At 47.0% G+C, this 12,500-nt stretch overlaps 1 protein-coding gene across 3 annotated transcripts in view; it reads left to right on the top strand.

Annotated features, from left to right (window-relative positions):
- LGALS2 (galectin 2) overlaps nt 1–12,500 on the top strand; it is a 101,694-nt gene that overhangs the window by 75,566 nt on the left and 13,628 nt on the right. For all 3 annotated transcript variants that reach the window (XM_033929911.1, XM_033929910.1, XM_033929909.1), the window contains one exon: nt 5,193–5,272. In XM_033929911.1, the coding sequence (XP_033785802.1) occupies nt 5,235–5,272 (38 nt within the window). In that variant the 5' untranslated portion in view covers nt 5,193–5,234. The remainder of the gene's footprint in view (nt 1–5,192; nt 5,273–12,500) is intronic.

Below are 12,500 nucleotides of genomic sequence, written 5' to 3'. Positions count from 1 at the left end.
CTCCCTTCTCAACTGACATCCATCTGCCTTCTGCTCTCTCTCCCTTCTTCTCACTTCCATCATCTGTCCCCTTCTCTCTCTCTCTCATCTCCTCCATTCCATCATCTGCCCCTTCTCTCTCTCTCTCTCTCTCCCCCCCCCAACTTCCATCATCTGCCCCCCTTCCCCTCACCTTTGTGGGTCACTTTCTTTCCCCTGAGGGTGGCTCATGTCACAGGGGAAGCTTTGGCCGAGCAGAACCGCTTGATTGACAGTGGAACTTACTTGATTGATGTCGATGCTGGGGCTCGTTGCCGTTTGAAGGAAAAAAAAAAGGTGGAAAAAAGGAACCTGTAAAGGCGAGAGGAAGGGAAACCTCCAGGACAGCTGCTTTTTGCCCTCCTTCAGCGGCCCAAGAGTTCAGACCAGCAGCGGCAGCTCTGTATGCTTTTAACTTCGGCACAGAGCTGCCCCTAATCAATAGTTTAGCGCGGTTTCATGAGGCAGCCTCGGGGCCTTTGCTTCGATGATGCGATGTGGGCCGGCCTAGCAAAGGCCCCGAGGCTGCCTTATGAAACCGCGCTAAACTATTGATTAGGGGCAGCTCTGTGCCGAAGTTAAAAGCATACACAGCTGCCGCTGCTGGTCTGGAGGTGCGGAGACAAGGCAGGAGGCAAACGCGGTGGAAGGCAGGAGTCCCGGCACAGCGACTGCAACAGGAAGTTGCAAGTCAGCTGACGCCGGCCTTTCGTTGCGGCGGGGACCGAATCCTTCGTGGACCGGCAAGATTTTGTTTGCGGACCGGCGGTTGAAGAACTGTGCTCTACACTGTGTGCGCTGCGACGAGAAACTTGTGCGCTGCGAGGTAATATTTTGTGCGCGTGCGCACGTCAACGCAGCTTAGCGGGAACACTGGAGGTCATAGCCTGAAACTGAGTGGCAGCAGGTTCAGGACAAATGTCAGGAAGTTCTGTTTCACACAACGAGTGGTGGGCGCTTGGAATGCTCTCCCGGAGGAGGTTGTGGCTGAGACTACTGTTCTGGGTTTCAAACGCAAGTTGGAAGCACACCTTCTTGCAAATCATATTGAGGGATACGGGAAATCTGGGTCTCCAACAAGGAGCACCTAAATGGGCCTCTGCGTGTGCGGATCGCCGGACTAGATGGACCTTGGTCTGATCCGGTGAAGGCATTTCTTATGTTCTTATGTTAAGAAAAAGAGGTAAACCTGAGTGAGGAATCTGAAAGATAAGGACCAAAACTGTATAACTGATGTGGTGATAAACTTTCACATCAAAGTGGTACCACTTGTGTGTGATTGCCCCTTTTTACAAACCCACACATGTTGTGTCGTCAAATAAGTAACGGGCCACAGCTTTAAACTTGGTTTCATTTTGGAGGAGACAAACTGCATGAAATTAAGGAGAATGACTCCCTAAATCCCTCATATAATGCCCTGACCTAACTGAGCCTATGAGCTGCTGTAAAACTGAAGTGGAAATTGTTCTCTCATACACATGTAAATAGAGAATTACAACAGTGAAGGAGAATTCTAGAACTAGGTGCCTGTGGTTAGGGGCAGCCTTTAGATGTGTTAGCACTTTAAGAGCTATTCTATAAGGGTACTTGTAAGAGCTACAGTGCAGCATGCAAAAGCAAGGTGGACATTTATGTGAGTGGGGCATGGGTAGGGTCAGTGATGTAGTAAGGGGGGTAGGGAGGGGCAAACTGCCCCAGATGCTGTCTCGGTGGGGGCACCGGCATCTCTCTGCCCCCCCACACCATACTGGCTCTGAAATCACTTTTAGGTCACGGGGCCAGGAAGTGATGTTAGAAGGAAAGCCAATGCAGGTGTGAGCAGCAGGTTGGAGAAGCTGTTCATGCTGGTGAACATTTAAGGATGTACGGGGGGAATGGAGGGTGCGAGTGTGGCTTGGGGGGGGGGAAGAAGTGGAGAGGAGAGCACAGAGGGGGAAGGACGCCACCACCCTCACTACGCCACTGGGTAGGGCTCCCAATTATGCTTGTAACTTATAGTATATTGTAAGTTACATGTGCCCTCTTCACCTTTAGGGGCCCGCAATTAGGCCAGGCCTGTGGCTGGTTTAACTACTGGTGCCTAAATGTAAGGTGTGCCAATACTGGGTTACGCTGGTATTATGTAATGGAATCTGGGCGCCCAGATGGCATTAGAGAATCCCACTTATAGAATTGCCCCTCTAGATTTTAGAAGTGCTCAAACCACCCCTTTAAAATCTCTGTGTGGTATGGTAAACAGCAGCTTTCTGGAATGGTATGCATTTACATATGAGCGATATACATGTAGAAATGCTGCCGTTTACATGTGGATATGTTTCTAGAATCATGAAAATCGTGACCATCATGTTGAAATGTGCCAGGGTTCAGATGGGACTGTAAGTGTACTATTCGTTTTTCTTTTTTTTTTCCTGAAAGTTTATTGAGTTTTTGAAAAATTCAAGAGAGTATAAAACTTAAACATCAATTAAATTCACAGTACTACAATGCAGGAATCAATACAGAACATAATAAAGGTACAATATATGTTTATAGGATTACATTCAATGCAAGAGAACATAAAGAATTAATATAAATTGAGATAGCCTGAAACACTGCTGGGCAGTGATCGCAGAGGCGACCAGTGTTTATTGAAAAAGACTGTGGTTCCAAATTTTTGGGCAAGAACCAATTCATATTTATAGCATTGTAAGAATGATTGCTACCCATGGTGTGAAGAAAGAGAGTTGGCTGACTTCCACTTTGAAAGAATTAACATAAGAGCTATGGAGAGAAGAATATCAAGAAGTTTAGTGTAATTATCAGTTAGAACAGTGGTTCCCAACCCTGTCCTGGAGGACCACCAGGCCAATCGGGTTTTCAAGCTAGCCCTAATGAATATGCATGAGAGAGATTTGCATATAATGGAAGTGACAGGCATTCAAATCTTCACCATGCATATTCATTAGGGCTAGCCTGAAAACCCAATTGGCCTGGTGGTCCTCCAGGACAGGGTTGGGAACCATTGAGTTAGAACCATTCCTGGAGCATGAGATTTAAATATTACTATAGAAAGAGAGATGTCTGATTGGATATTAAGGGTTTTCATTATAATACCCCAAACTTCTTTCCAGTATTGTAATACATGTGGACAGTCATATATCACATGAAGTAAGGAGCCAACATCTTGTCCACAGTTCCCAACAATTATTAGACGGAAGGAGGCTTGCCAGTGAGAGCTTGTGTGGAGTCCACAGGGCTTTATGATAGAGAAAATGCATGAATTGGGACATATTGGCTGAAGCCAAAGGTCTTGCCATTTTTTTACAAAATTGTGACCATTCCTGTTTCCCCATGGAAGAATCACAATCTTTTCCCCCAGATATGTTGTAAGTGTATTATTCTTCTATTTTGTTTGGGGGAGGGGGTGCAAAGGGTAAGGAAGTCATACTGGCAATGACAGGAGGGGGACCAATTCAGCATTACAATAGTACGTGCAATAATTTGGGAGAGGCACTAGTCTCTATATCTAATGGTTAAAGCAGTGATGCCAGAGATCCAGGGGAACCTGGTTCAAATCGCACTGTGATTACATTACATTACATTACGGATTTCTATTCCGCCTATACCTTGCAGTTCAAGGCGGATTACAAAAGATTTGACTGGACATTTCCAGTGAAGATCACATTACAGAAGATTTGACTGGACATTTTCCAGTGAAGATACATTTTTTTTTTTTTATAAGGGGGTAAATGACTTGAGCAAGTCATTTAACTTTCCATTGCTCAGGCACAAACGTAGGTTGTGAGCTCTCTTGGGTAGAGTTACTATATGGCTCCAGAAAAAGGAGGACAGATTGAGACAACCGGGTTTTACTTCTTCTGAAAGCAATGGAAATGAGAACAGGTAGAGACATCTGGGCTTTACTTCCATGTTAACTTCTAAAGCAATGGAAGTAAAACCCGGATGTCTCAATCCGTCCTCCTTTTTCTGGAGCCATATGGTAACCCTACTCCTGGGACATGAAAATATCTACTGTACCTGACTATAACTTACCTTGAGCTACAGCTGAAAAAAGTGTGAGCTAGATCCAGATCCCTTCCCTATTCCCTATGGGTAGCACATGGTAAGGGGGGGTCTCTTTTTGAATGAGATTGCTCAGGGTGCACCTGCAATCACAGCTCCCAGAGCATTTGCTCCCCATTAGTAGGGTTACCAAATGGCTCCAGGAAAAAGAGGACGGATTGAGAAATCTGGGTTTTACTTCCACTGAAAGCAATGAAAATAAAACCTGGATGTCTCAATCCGTCTTCTTTTTCCTGGAGCTATATGGTAACCTTACCTGTTAGACTTGCAGTGGTTCTCAACCCTGTCCTGGGGACCCCGCAGCCAGTCGGGGTTTCAAGATATCCCTAATGAATATGCATGAGAGAGATTTGCATACCTGTCACTTCCATTATATGCAAATCTCTCTCATGCATATTCATTAGGGATATCTTGAAAGCGCGACTGGCTGGGGGGTCCCCAGGACAGGGTTGAGAACCACTGTGTTAGAGTCTCCTCCTTCCCCCTAATCTCTAGTCCAGATGCCTATGATGGGAGTGGAGGAGTGTCTTAGTGGCTAGTGCAGTGAACTCAGATCCTGGGGAACTGGGTACAATTTCCCACTGCAGCTCCTTGTGACCCTGGTCAAGTCACTTAACCCTCCATTGCTCCAGGTGCAGAAACATAGATTGTGAGCCCACTAGGGGCAGAGAAAGTACCTGCATATGATGTGTACAGTGCTGTGTACATCTGGTAGAACTATAGAAATGATTAGTAGCAGTACCGGTAGTAGTAAAATCCCACCTTATCACATGGCAGTTTGTTGGTGGGTTTTTTTAATGTCACACGTCCTGTCAGTGTGAGCCACTCACTGTTCATGCAATAGCATAAAAGGGGTCATTTCTCACAGCCATAATTTGCATGCTTATTGAATACTACATCCTGTGGGCACTTGAAGCTTTGTGGTCAGTGGCTCATACACATGGCTTTCTACATCGACCCCTCTGGTTTCTGTATGTTTCACTTGCCAATTTTGACTTAATTGTAAGCTCTTTGAAGTACTGTACACTTTGCAGAACTATGCAAATAATACTATATTAATTATTCTGCAGTTAGAGTGATCTGATAATAGTTTTCATCTCTCTGCTCACCAGAAGTTTGAAGTTCGTGACTTAGACATACATAAAGGACAGACTATGAAGATAAAAGGTCAGATCGCTGGACATGCACAAGGGTAAGTATGGGCTGAAAGGAAAAAATTTACTCCAGGGGAAAGAACTGAAAAAAAAAAAAAGATAAGGGGTATGATTAATATGACCATTTATTTTTTTCCTCAAAATGGGACAGGACCCCCGGATCCTCCTGCCTCCCCCTGGATCCCGGATACCATTAAATATAGTGCAAAATATCAACAGCAGATATAAATTCTCAAAAGTGACACATTTTAATCACTAAATTTAAAATAAAATAATTTTTCCTACCTTTGTTATCTGGTGATTTCATGAGTCTCTGGTTGCAGTTCCTTCTGATTGTGCATCCTTTCTTTCTTTGTTTTTCTTTCCTTCTCTCTCCCTGCCTCCCCAAGCCACCCTTCTTCTCTGACGCATCCTGCTTTTCCTGCCCCCGACAAGCTATGCCAAGCCACCCTGCTTCCCCCTGCCCCCCGACAAGCCAAGCCAAGCCACCTGCTTCCCCTGCCCCCCCCCCCGACAAGCCAAGCCACCCTGCTCCCCCTGCCCCTGACATGCCAAGCCACCCTGCTTCCCCCTGCCCACGACAAGCCAAGCCATCATGCTTTCCCGACGCACCCTGCTTACCCTGCCCCCCTGCCAAGCCAAGCCAAGCCAAGCCACCTGCTTCCCCGACACACCCTGCTTCCCCTGCCCCCGACAAGCTAAGCCAAGCTACCACGCTTCCCCTGCCCCCGACAAACCAAGCCACCCTGCTTCTCCTGCCCCCGACAAACCAAGCCACCCTGCTTCCCCTGCCCCCACGCACCCTGCTTCCCTGACGCAGCAACATCAAGGTGCGTGCAGCGACTGCACTGCACAAGCACCAGGCCTACAAGTCTCCCCCTACGACATCAATTCTGATGTCAGAGAGGAAGTTCCGGGCCCGCCAGGCAGCAATTGGCTGGCCCGGAACTTCCTCTCTGACGTCTGAATTGACATTGGGAAGAAGGCTTGTGGGCCAGCGTCTGGACCTTCCTTTTGTGGGCGGTAAGCAGCAGCAGCGGCAGACCGGAGGGGGGGAACAGGGGGTTGAATCGGCACTGGAGGGGGGAAGGAGGGAGGCTGGCTTTGGCATGGCAGGGAGGGAGGGGAAGCTATCACTTGTCCCGTTGTCCCCGCACACAGCTTTCGGGACGCTGTCTCTGAAAACGGGACATTTCGGCGTCCCGAAGCTGTGTGTGGGGACGACAGGACAGGGGATATAAAAATGGGATGGTCCCGTTCAAAATGGGACGTATGATCCCACCTTAGGTATGATGAGGAAGAGGGGAGAGGACTCCTTCAGTTTTCATGTCACTTCACTCGTAGAAAGCGGGAGTAGGAAACAGTTTGATTTCTCTTTCCAGCACTGCATTATGTGCAGTTTTAGGGTTACCTTATGGCTCCAGATAAAGGAGAATGCATTGAGAAACCTGGACTTTACTATTGAAAGCAATAGAAGTAAAACCCGGATGTCTCAATCCGCCCTCCTTTTTCTGGAGCCATATGGTAATCCTTTGTAGTTACCGCCAGGCAGTACCATTGGAAATTGCAGTATAGAGACCTAGTTGTGCTTTGCAGAGGCAGTGGAATATCATTTTGGATAGAGGTGCCAAATCAATCATCAGTCTATCCCCCCAAACTCTTCAGATGTTGGTATTGCTTGGGCAGAATATCGATGGGGCTCTTGCCCCTGTGGTTCACCCCATTCTACTGCCTATGGTGTTTTGACCTTTCTCCTTCACTCTGTTTCACTTCTGTAGTGGAAGAGAGGGATGTGACTGAGGTTCCTATTGCTAAAGATCTGTCTGGCTAATATTGTGAATTAGAGGAATAGTTAAAATAAACCCCTTACTGACTGGCTAAATTTTATCTGGTCATATGTTGCATGTGCCAGTGGAGCTGCAAGAATCTCAATTTTGGGCAGGCCTGAGCTTAAAGTGGGTGGACCTGTGTCCACCGGTGGCTATGCCATCGACATGCGCAAAATTTAGCTGGATAAAAAAGAGGCAGTGCTGCTGGTGTTCTAGGGGCACAGTTTATCATTAGTCAGTCGGTGTTGGTGTTCAGCTGTGGCCAGCCAAAGTTTTCTGGATAACTTGGCCAAATAGCCATCTTACATTAGACAGACTGTGAGCCCGCCAGGACAGACAGGGAAAAATGCTTGAATACCTGAATAAATCCATGTAAACCGTTCTGAGCTCCCCTGGGAGAATGGTATAGAAAAGTGAATAAATAAAATAAAAATTAATTTTACCCAGTTAACTGCAGACAGGATGTCAACCAGTATTTATAACTGGATAAATGCCACTCAAAACCTGGATAGTTATGTGGTTACCCTGCTCAGTGGGTTTTTGCATATGCACCTCTAAATCTCTTCCATTTCTTTTGCACCATCAACCAACCAGAATTTCTGACAGAGCAGCTAATACACAACACACGAGAAAAGGTGCATAACCCCCCAAAGGGTGGGAAAGGTATGTACAGATTATTCAGTGAGCATAGGAACACAAAATCCCCCTAATTCTAGACAGCTGCATGCCTAAAATTTTGTCTAGTGTGCACAAGTTATAGAATAAGGGCAGTTGTGTATGTGACTTAAGCCAATAACAAGCAATAATAAGCTATAATTGACCTTAACTGATGTGTAACTGCTCTTAAAGTTGTTATTCTGTAAGCTGCCTGGCCAAATGCCAGAGCAGACAACTTTAAGAGGGGATATAGACCTGGGAGGGGAATGGGTGGGTCAGGAGTTTGTCAAGCAGTTATGCACACAGGATATAGAATACTAGCATTTAAGGCCTAGATTCACTAAACTCACCGGTCTGGATCATTGTTGGGCAATTCGTGGCCGAGTTCTGCCGGGCGACCGATTCACTATAGAATCCTCATGCAAATTATCTGATCGGACGCACATCCTACGGATCGCTGCAGAGCGATCGCGACACATGTGCAGACCATACTGGTTGGCTGTATATGCGATCCGCGCATTCACTTGCTCTCCGCACAAGGGAGGTCAAAATTAAGGGGGAGGGGTGGCTGCAGTTTACTTGCTGGCCCCACGAGTGGACATTCAAAGCCCTAAGGTGTAGTATATGTGGCAAGAAGCATAGGTACATGAAGAAAAGACAGGTCAACATATTATGCAGCTCCCCAAAGGAATCATTTCAATTTGTGCAGACAGAATGGAACAGAACACGCTTTGCAACCAGACTATGGAACAGAACATGTCAGATTTTTAACCCACAGGTTAAAACCATGGGCTTGCACTGCACTTTTTGCACAATATATTAAAAGGGAGGAGTATGCATATGTACAATTTTATTTTTTATTTTGATGTGGTTTTTTTTTTTAATTTTGATACTGGGATTTCAGGGCGGCAGAGAGCAGGAGAGTCGGCAAGGACAGTAAGCGACTGGCCCTCAGCAGTCGCTTCATTTTGGATCAGCAAACCCAATCAGTGTTCATTCTTCTGTTTAGTGAATCGATGGTTTAGTGAATCGATGGCATGCCATTTCCCATCATTTGAAAGGGTGGATTGGATCGGGTGGGAGACTGATTGTCCAGAAGGTTAGTGAATCGGGTTGGGGTCGGGGAACGCTCGCAAACTGGTCAGGACACGATCGATGTGCTTAGTGAATCTAGCCTTAAGTGCCTAATTGCCTACAAATAGATGTGACCAATTAAACCAGCCATTGAGCTTAAGTGCTCATGGCTGAAGTTAGGTGCATATTGTGGCGGGGCCGGGGGTAAGCCTAGCGCTGGCAACCCAGCTCCCGCCCCAGGCGTAAGGACCAAGCGCTCCCAGGAGGACTTCCCCTGGGAAACAGTGAAATAATTAATGGAGGCGGCGTTAGTGGTAAAGTTCAGCTTTTCTTTTATTTCCCTCAGTTTACAGCACTAGGGTTTCAGCAGTTCCTCTGAGTTGAGGAGACTCAAACAAAACATACTTTCATACAGTCCAGCCTGATGTCCAGGCAGAAAAGCCAAAAATAAAACCAAAACGTTTTCTCCTGATTTTGCTTTTTCTGTTTGAAAAATTGTTATGAAGCTTTAGCACTGTCCCACCTGAAGCCCAATGCCCCCACTACCCCAAGCTCTCAGAGTAGGGCTAGGGAACTTTATCACCCAACCGTTTCAGACTGCTATTAGTCCCCTCCCAAAGTTCCTGCTTCAGGGTTAAATTATATCGGGACTCTAAGTTCCGTGCAAGCTTTCAGAGGAGGTTACTTACAGGTTCTCACCTCCTTCCCTATCTTCACAGGCTTTCCTCTCGGGCTCTAAGTAATTCATGCATACTAGTTCACAGTTAGACTAAGGGAGAAAGAACGCTACTTCCAAACATTCACTTTCATTCCCCTCCCCCATTCATACCTCGTTATCTGTGACTCTCCTGGAGCTCCCATGCTGCGAGATTGCATTCCATGTCACTGCTCTCAGATAACGCCCTTTCTAATTCCATTAGGGAATCACCATTCTCTGAGCTAGGGTAAGAACTCCCTTCAGGGCCAGCTAACGGACAGCCCTGTCCTGGAAGTTTTGCTACTTCCCTGCACTGCTGTTGAGGAGTTAGAAGTCTGGTCACTCGGGAGGGTTGTAAGACCAGCTGTGCCTTAGCTAAGGTCTGGGACAGAGACCTCTTGGTAGGCTCTCTCCTGCTTAGTGCAGCCCGGCTCTTCCCTGCATTCCTCCTTCCAGTCTTCTCTCCAGTATTCTCCACAGTGTCCGTAATCTCCTCAGCCCTCCCCCTATTGTTTCCACCTGGGCTCATTTTATGCTGCAAGCCTAATCTCACTCTCCCTCTGGGTTCGTCCTCCTTGCTAGCCACACCCCCCTCATTAACCATGCCTGTGCTGGTTTTCTTTCTCAGAGGTTTTGTCAGAGCTTTGCCCAAGGAATCATAAAAGGAATTATAGTGCCCCAAACTAGACGTTATGGTTTCTGTCCTTGCCTCTCTGCCTTGCCCTGCCTGTTGGCTCCTAGTGATAGGCACAGGGATACTAGACAGTCTCCTGGGCTTAGGAATAGGGACAGCCCTTTGCAAGGCAGGGTTTAAAACCGGGTTTAAACTGCTGACAGGCACTTCCCTGTCACAATATATAAAGACTTACATTAGTATTCTATAACGCCAGCTGAATACACAACTGTTGTTTCAAAATTTGCACTTGGCACGCACCATCCCGGTGCCTACATTTTGGCGACCTTTGGAGAATTACCCCCATTGAAGCTACGAGTGGAGGTACTACATGGGTCTTTTCCATCTGCTGCTTCCAAAGTGGAGACAGAGTACGGTTACCAGATTTTCGTAAATGAAAATCTGGACTCATGGCCCGGCCCCCCATTTCTCCCGCGTCATGCCCCATTCTGCCCCAGCCCCCCCTCAACCTGTTTGCTCATCGGGACGGCATCTGCGCATGCGCTGGTGTGACACGATAACATCACACGCATGCACACATGACGTCACCGTGTTGCATCCACACATGTGCAGAGGCCGTCCCGACGTCACTTGTTGCTCGAGGCTTTTCAAAACCCAGACAAAGTTCCGGGCTTTGAAAAGCCATCCGGAGCCCCGGACGTATCCTCAAAAAGGAGGACATGGCCAAGGAAATCCAGACATCCGGTAATCCTAGGACAGAGAATTCAGTAGTAGTGGCAGTCAGTGACATTTTAAAATGCTCATTGCCTAGATCAGTGGTTCCCAACCCTGTCCTGGAGTATCCCCAGGCCAATCGGGTTTTCAGGCTAGCCCTAATGAATATGCATGGAGCAGATTTGCATGCCTGTCACTTCCATTATATACAAATCTCTCTCATGCATATTCATTAGGGCTAGCCTGAAACCCCGATTGGCCCGGTGGTCCGCCAGGACAGGGTTGAGAACCACTGGCCTAGATGATCAGGATACGGAATATACGCATAGACCACTGACTACCAGTAGCTGTATGTACAGCAGTGATGTTCAGCTACTATACCCCAAATTCTATAAAGGTCACCCAGATTTGGGCACAATTCTGAGATGTGCATGCACCTTAATTAGTTAATGAGCCAATTAATGGCAACAATTGGGCACTACCAATTCTTGATGTTAATTGGTACCAATTAGGATGTTTGCACGCATCTGGTTCTACACTACACTATTCTCTGACATTAAGCATCCAAATCTCATAGGCCTAGATTCACAAAGCAAACCGATCGTGTACTGATCGGTTTGCGACCCCGGCCCGATTCACTTACCTGTTTTCCGACCATCCTCCAATCCGCGCACGCAAATGAGGGCAACGGCATGCAAAGTAGGCAGGGATGCGATTCACTAAACAAAACCCTGCAACACCGACTGGGCTGGCCGATTAAAAAAAAAGCGACTTCTGAGGACCAGTCGCTGAAGTCCTTTGCGACTGCCCTGCCTCCTGCAGCCCTGCTCTCTGCCCTGTCAGCCCCAATCTCCTGCTGCAGATGGGGGCGTTCCTCCGATCACTCTCATCTGCATGTTGGAGTCTCCTGAATTCGTCGGACCTGCCCAGGGCAAGTTAGTGAATCCTGGCCATATACCTAAATTCTGTATATAACACCACTGTGTGTGAAAATCAGTGCAAACAGCCAATTTACATGCACAACTTAAGAACATAAGAACATAAGCAATGCCTCCGCTGGGTCAGACCTGAGGTCCATCATGCCCAGCAGTCCGCTCACGCGGAATCTGTCCCTCTCTACTCTCTCTATGCCCTTCATGATCTTGTAAGTCTCTTATCATATCCCCTCTAAGTCTCCTCTTCTCCAGGGAAAAGAGACCCAGTTTCTCCAATCTCTAAGCATATGAAAGGTTTTCCATACCTTTTATCAGATGTGTCAATCTCCTCTGAACCCTCTCGAGTATCGCCATATCCTTCTTAAGGTACGGCGACCAATATTGGATGCAGTACTCCAGATGCACCATCGCCGATACAACGGCAGGATAACTTCTTTTGTTCTGGTTGTAATACCTTTCTTGATAATACCTAGCATTCTATTCGCTCTCTTAGCAGCCGCTGCGCACTGTGCCGTCGGCTTCATTGTCATGTCCACCATTACCCCCAAGTCCCTTTCTTGGGTACTCTCATTTAATAACATCCCTCCCTTCGTGTAGTTGTACCTTGGGTTTCTGTTTCCCACATGTAATACTTTACATTTCTTAACGTTGAACTTCATCTGCCATCTCGTCGCCCATTCCCCTAGTTTGTTCAAGTCCCTTTGCAATTCTTCGCAGTTCTCTTTA

This window comes from Geotrypetes seraphini, chromosome 2, assembly GCF_902459505.1.
Source record: "Geotrypetes seraphini chromosome 2, aGeoSer1.1, whole genome shotgun sequence".
Classification (NCBI taxonomy): domain Eukaryota; kingdom Metazoa; phylum Chordata; class Amphibia; order Gymnophiona; family Dermophiidae; genus Geotrypetes; species Geotrypetes seraphini.
Note: the sequence above shows the minus strand (reverse complement) of the source record. Positions and strands in the feature narration are given on the sequence as shown.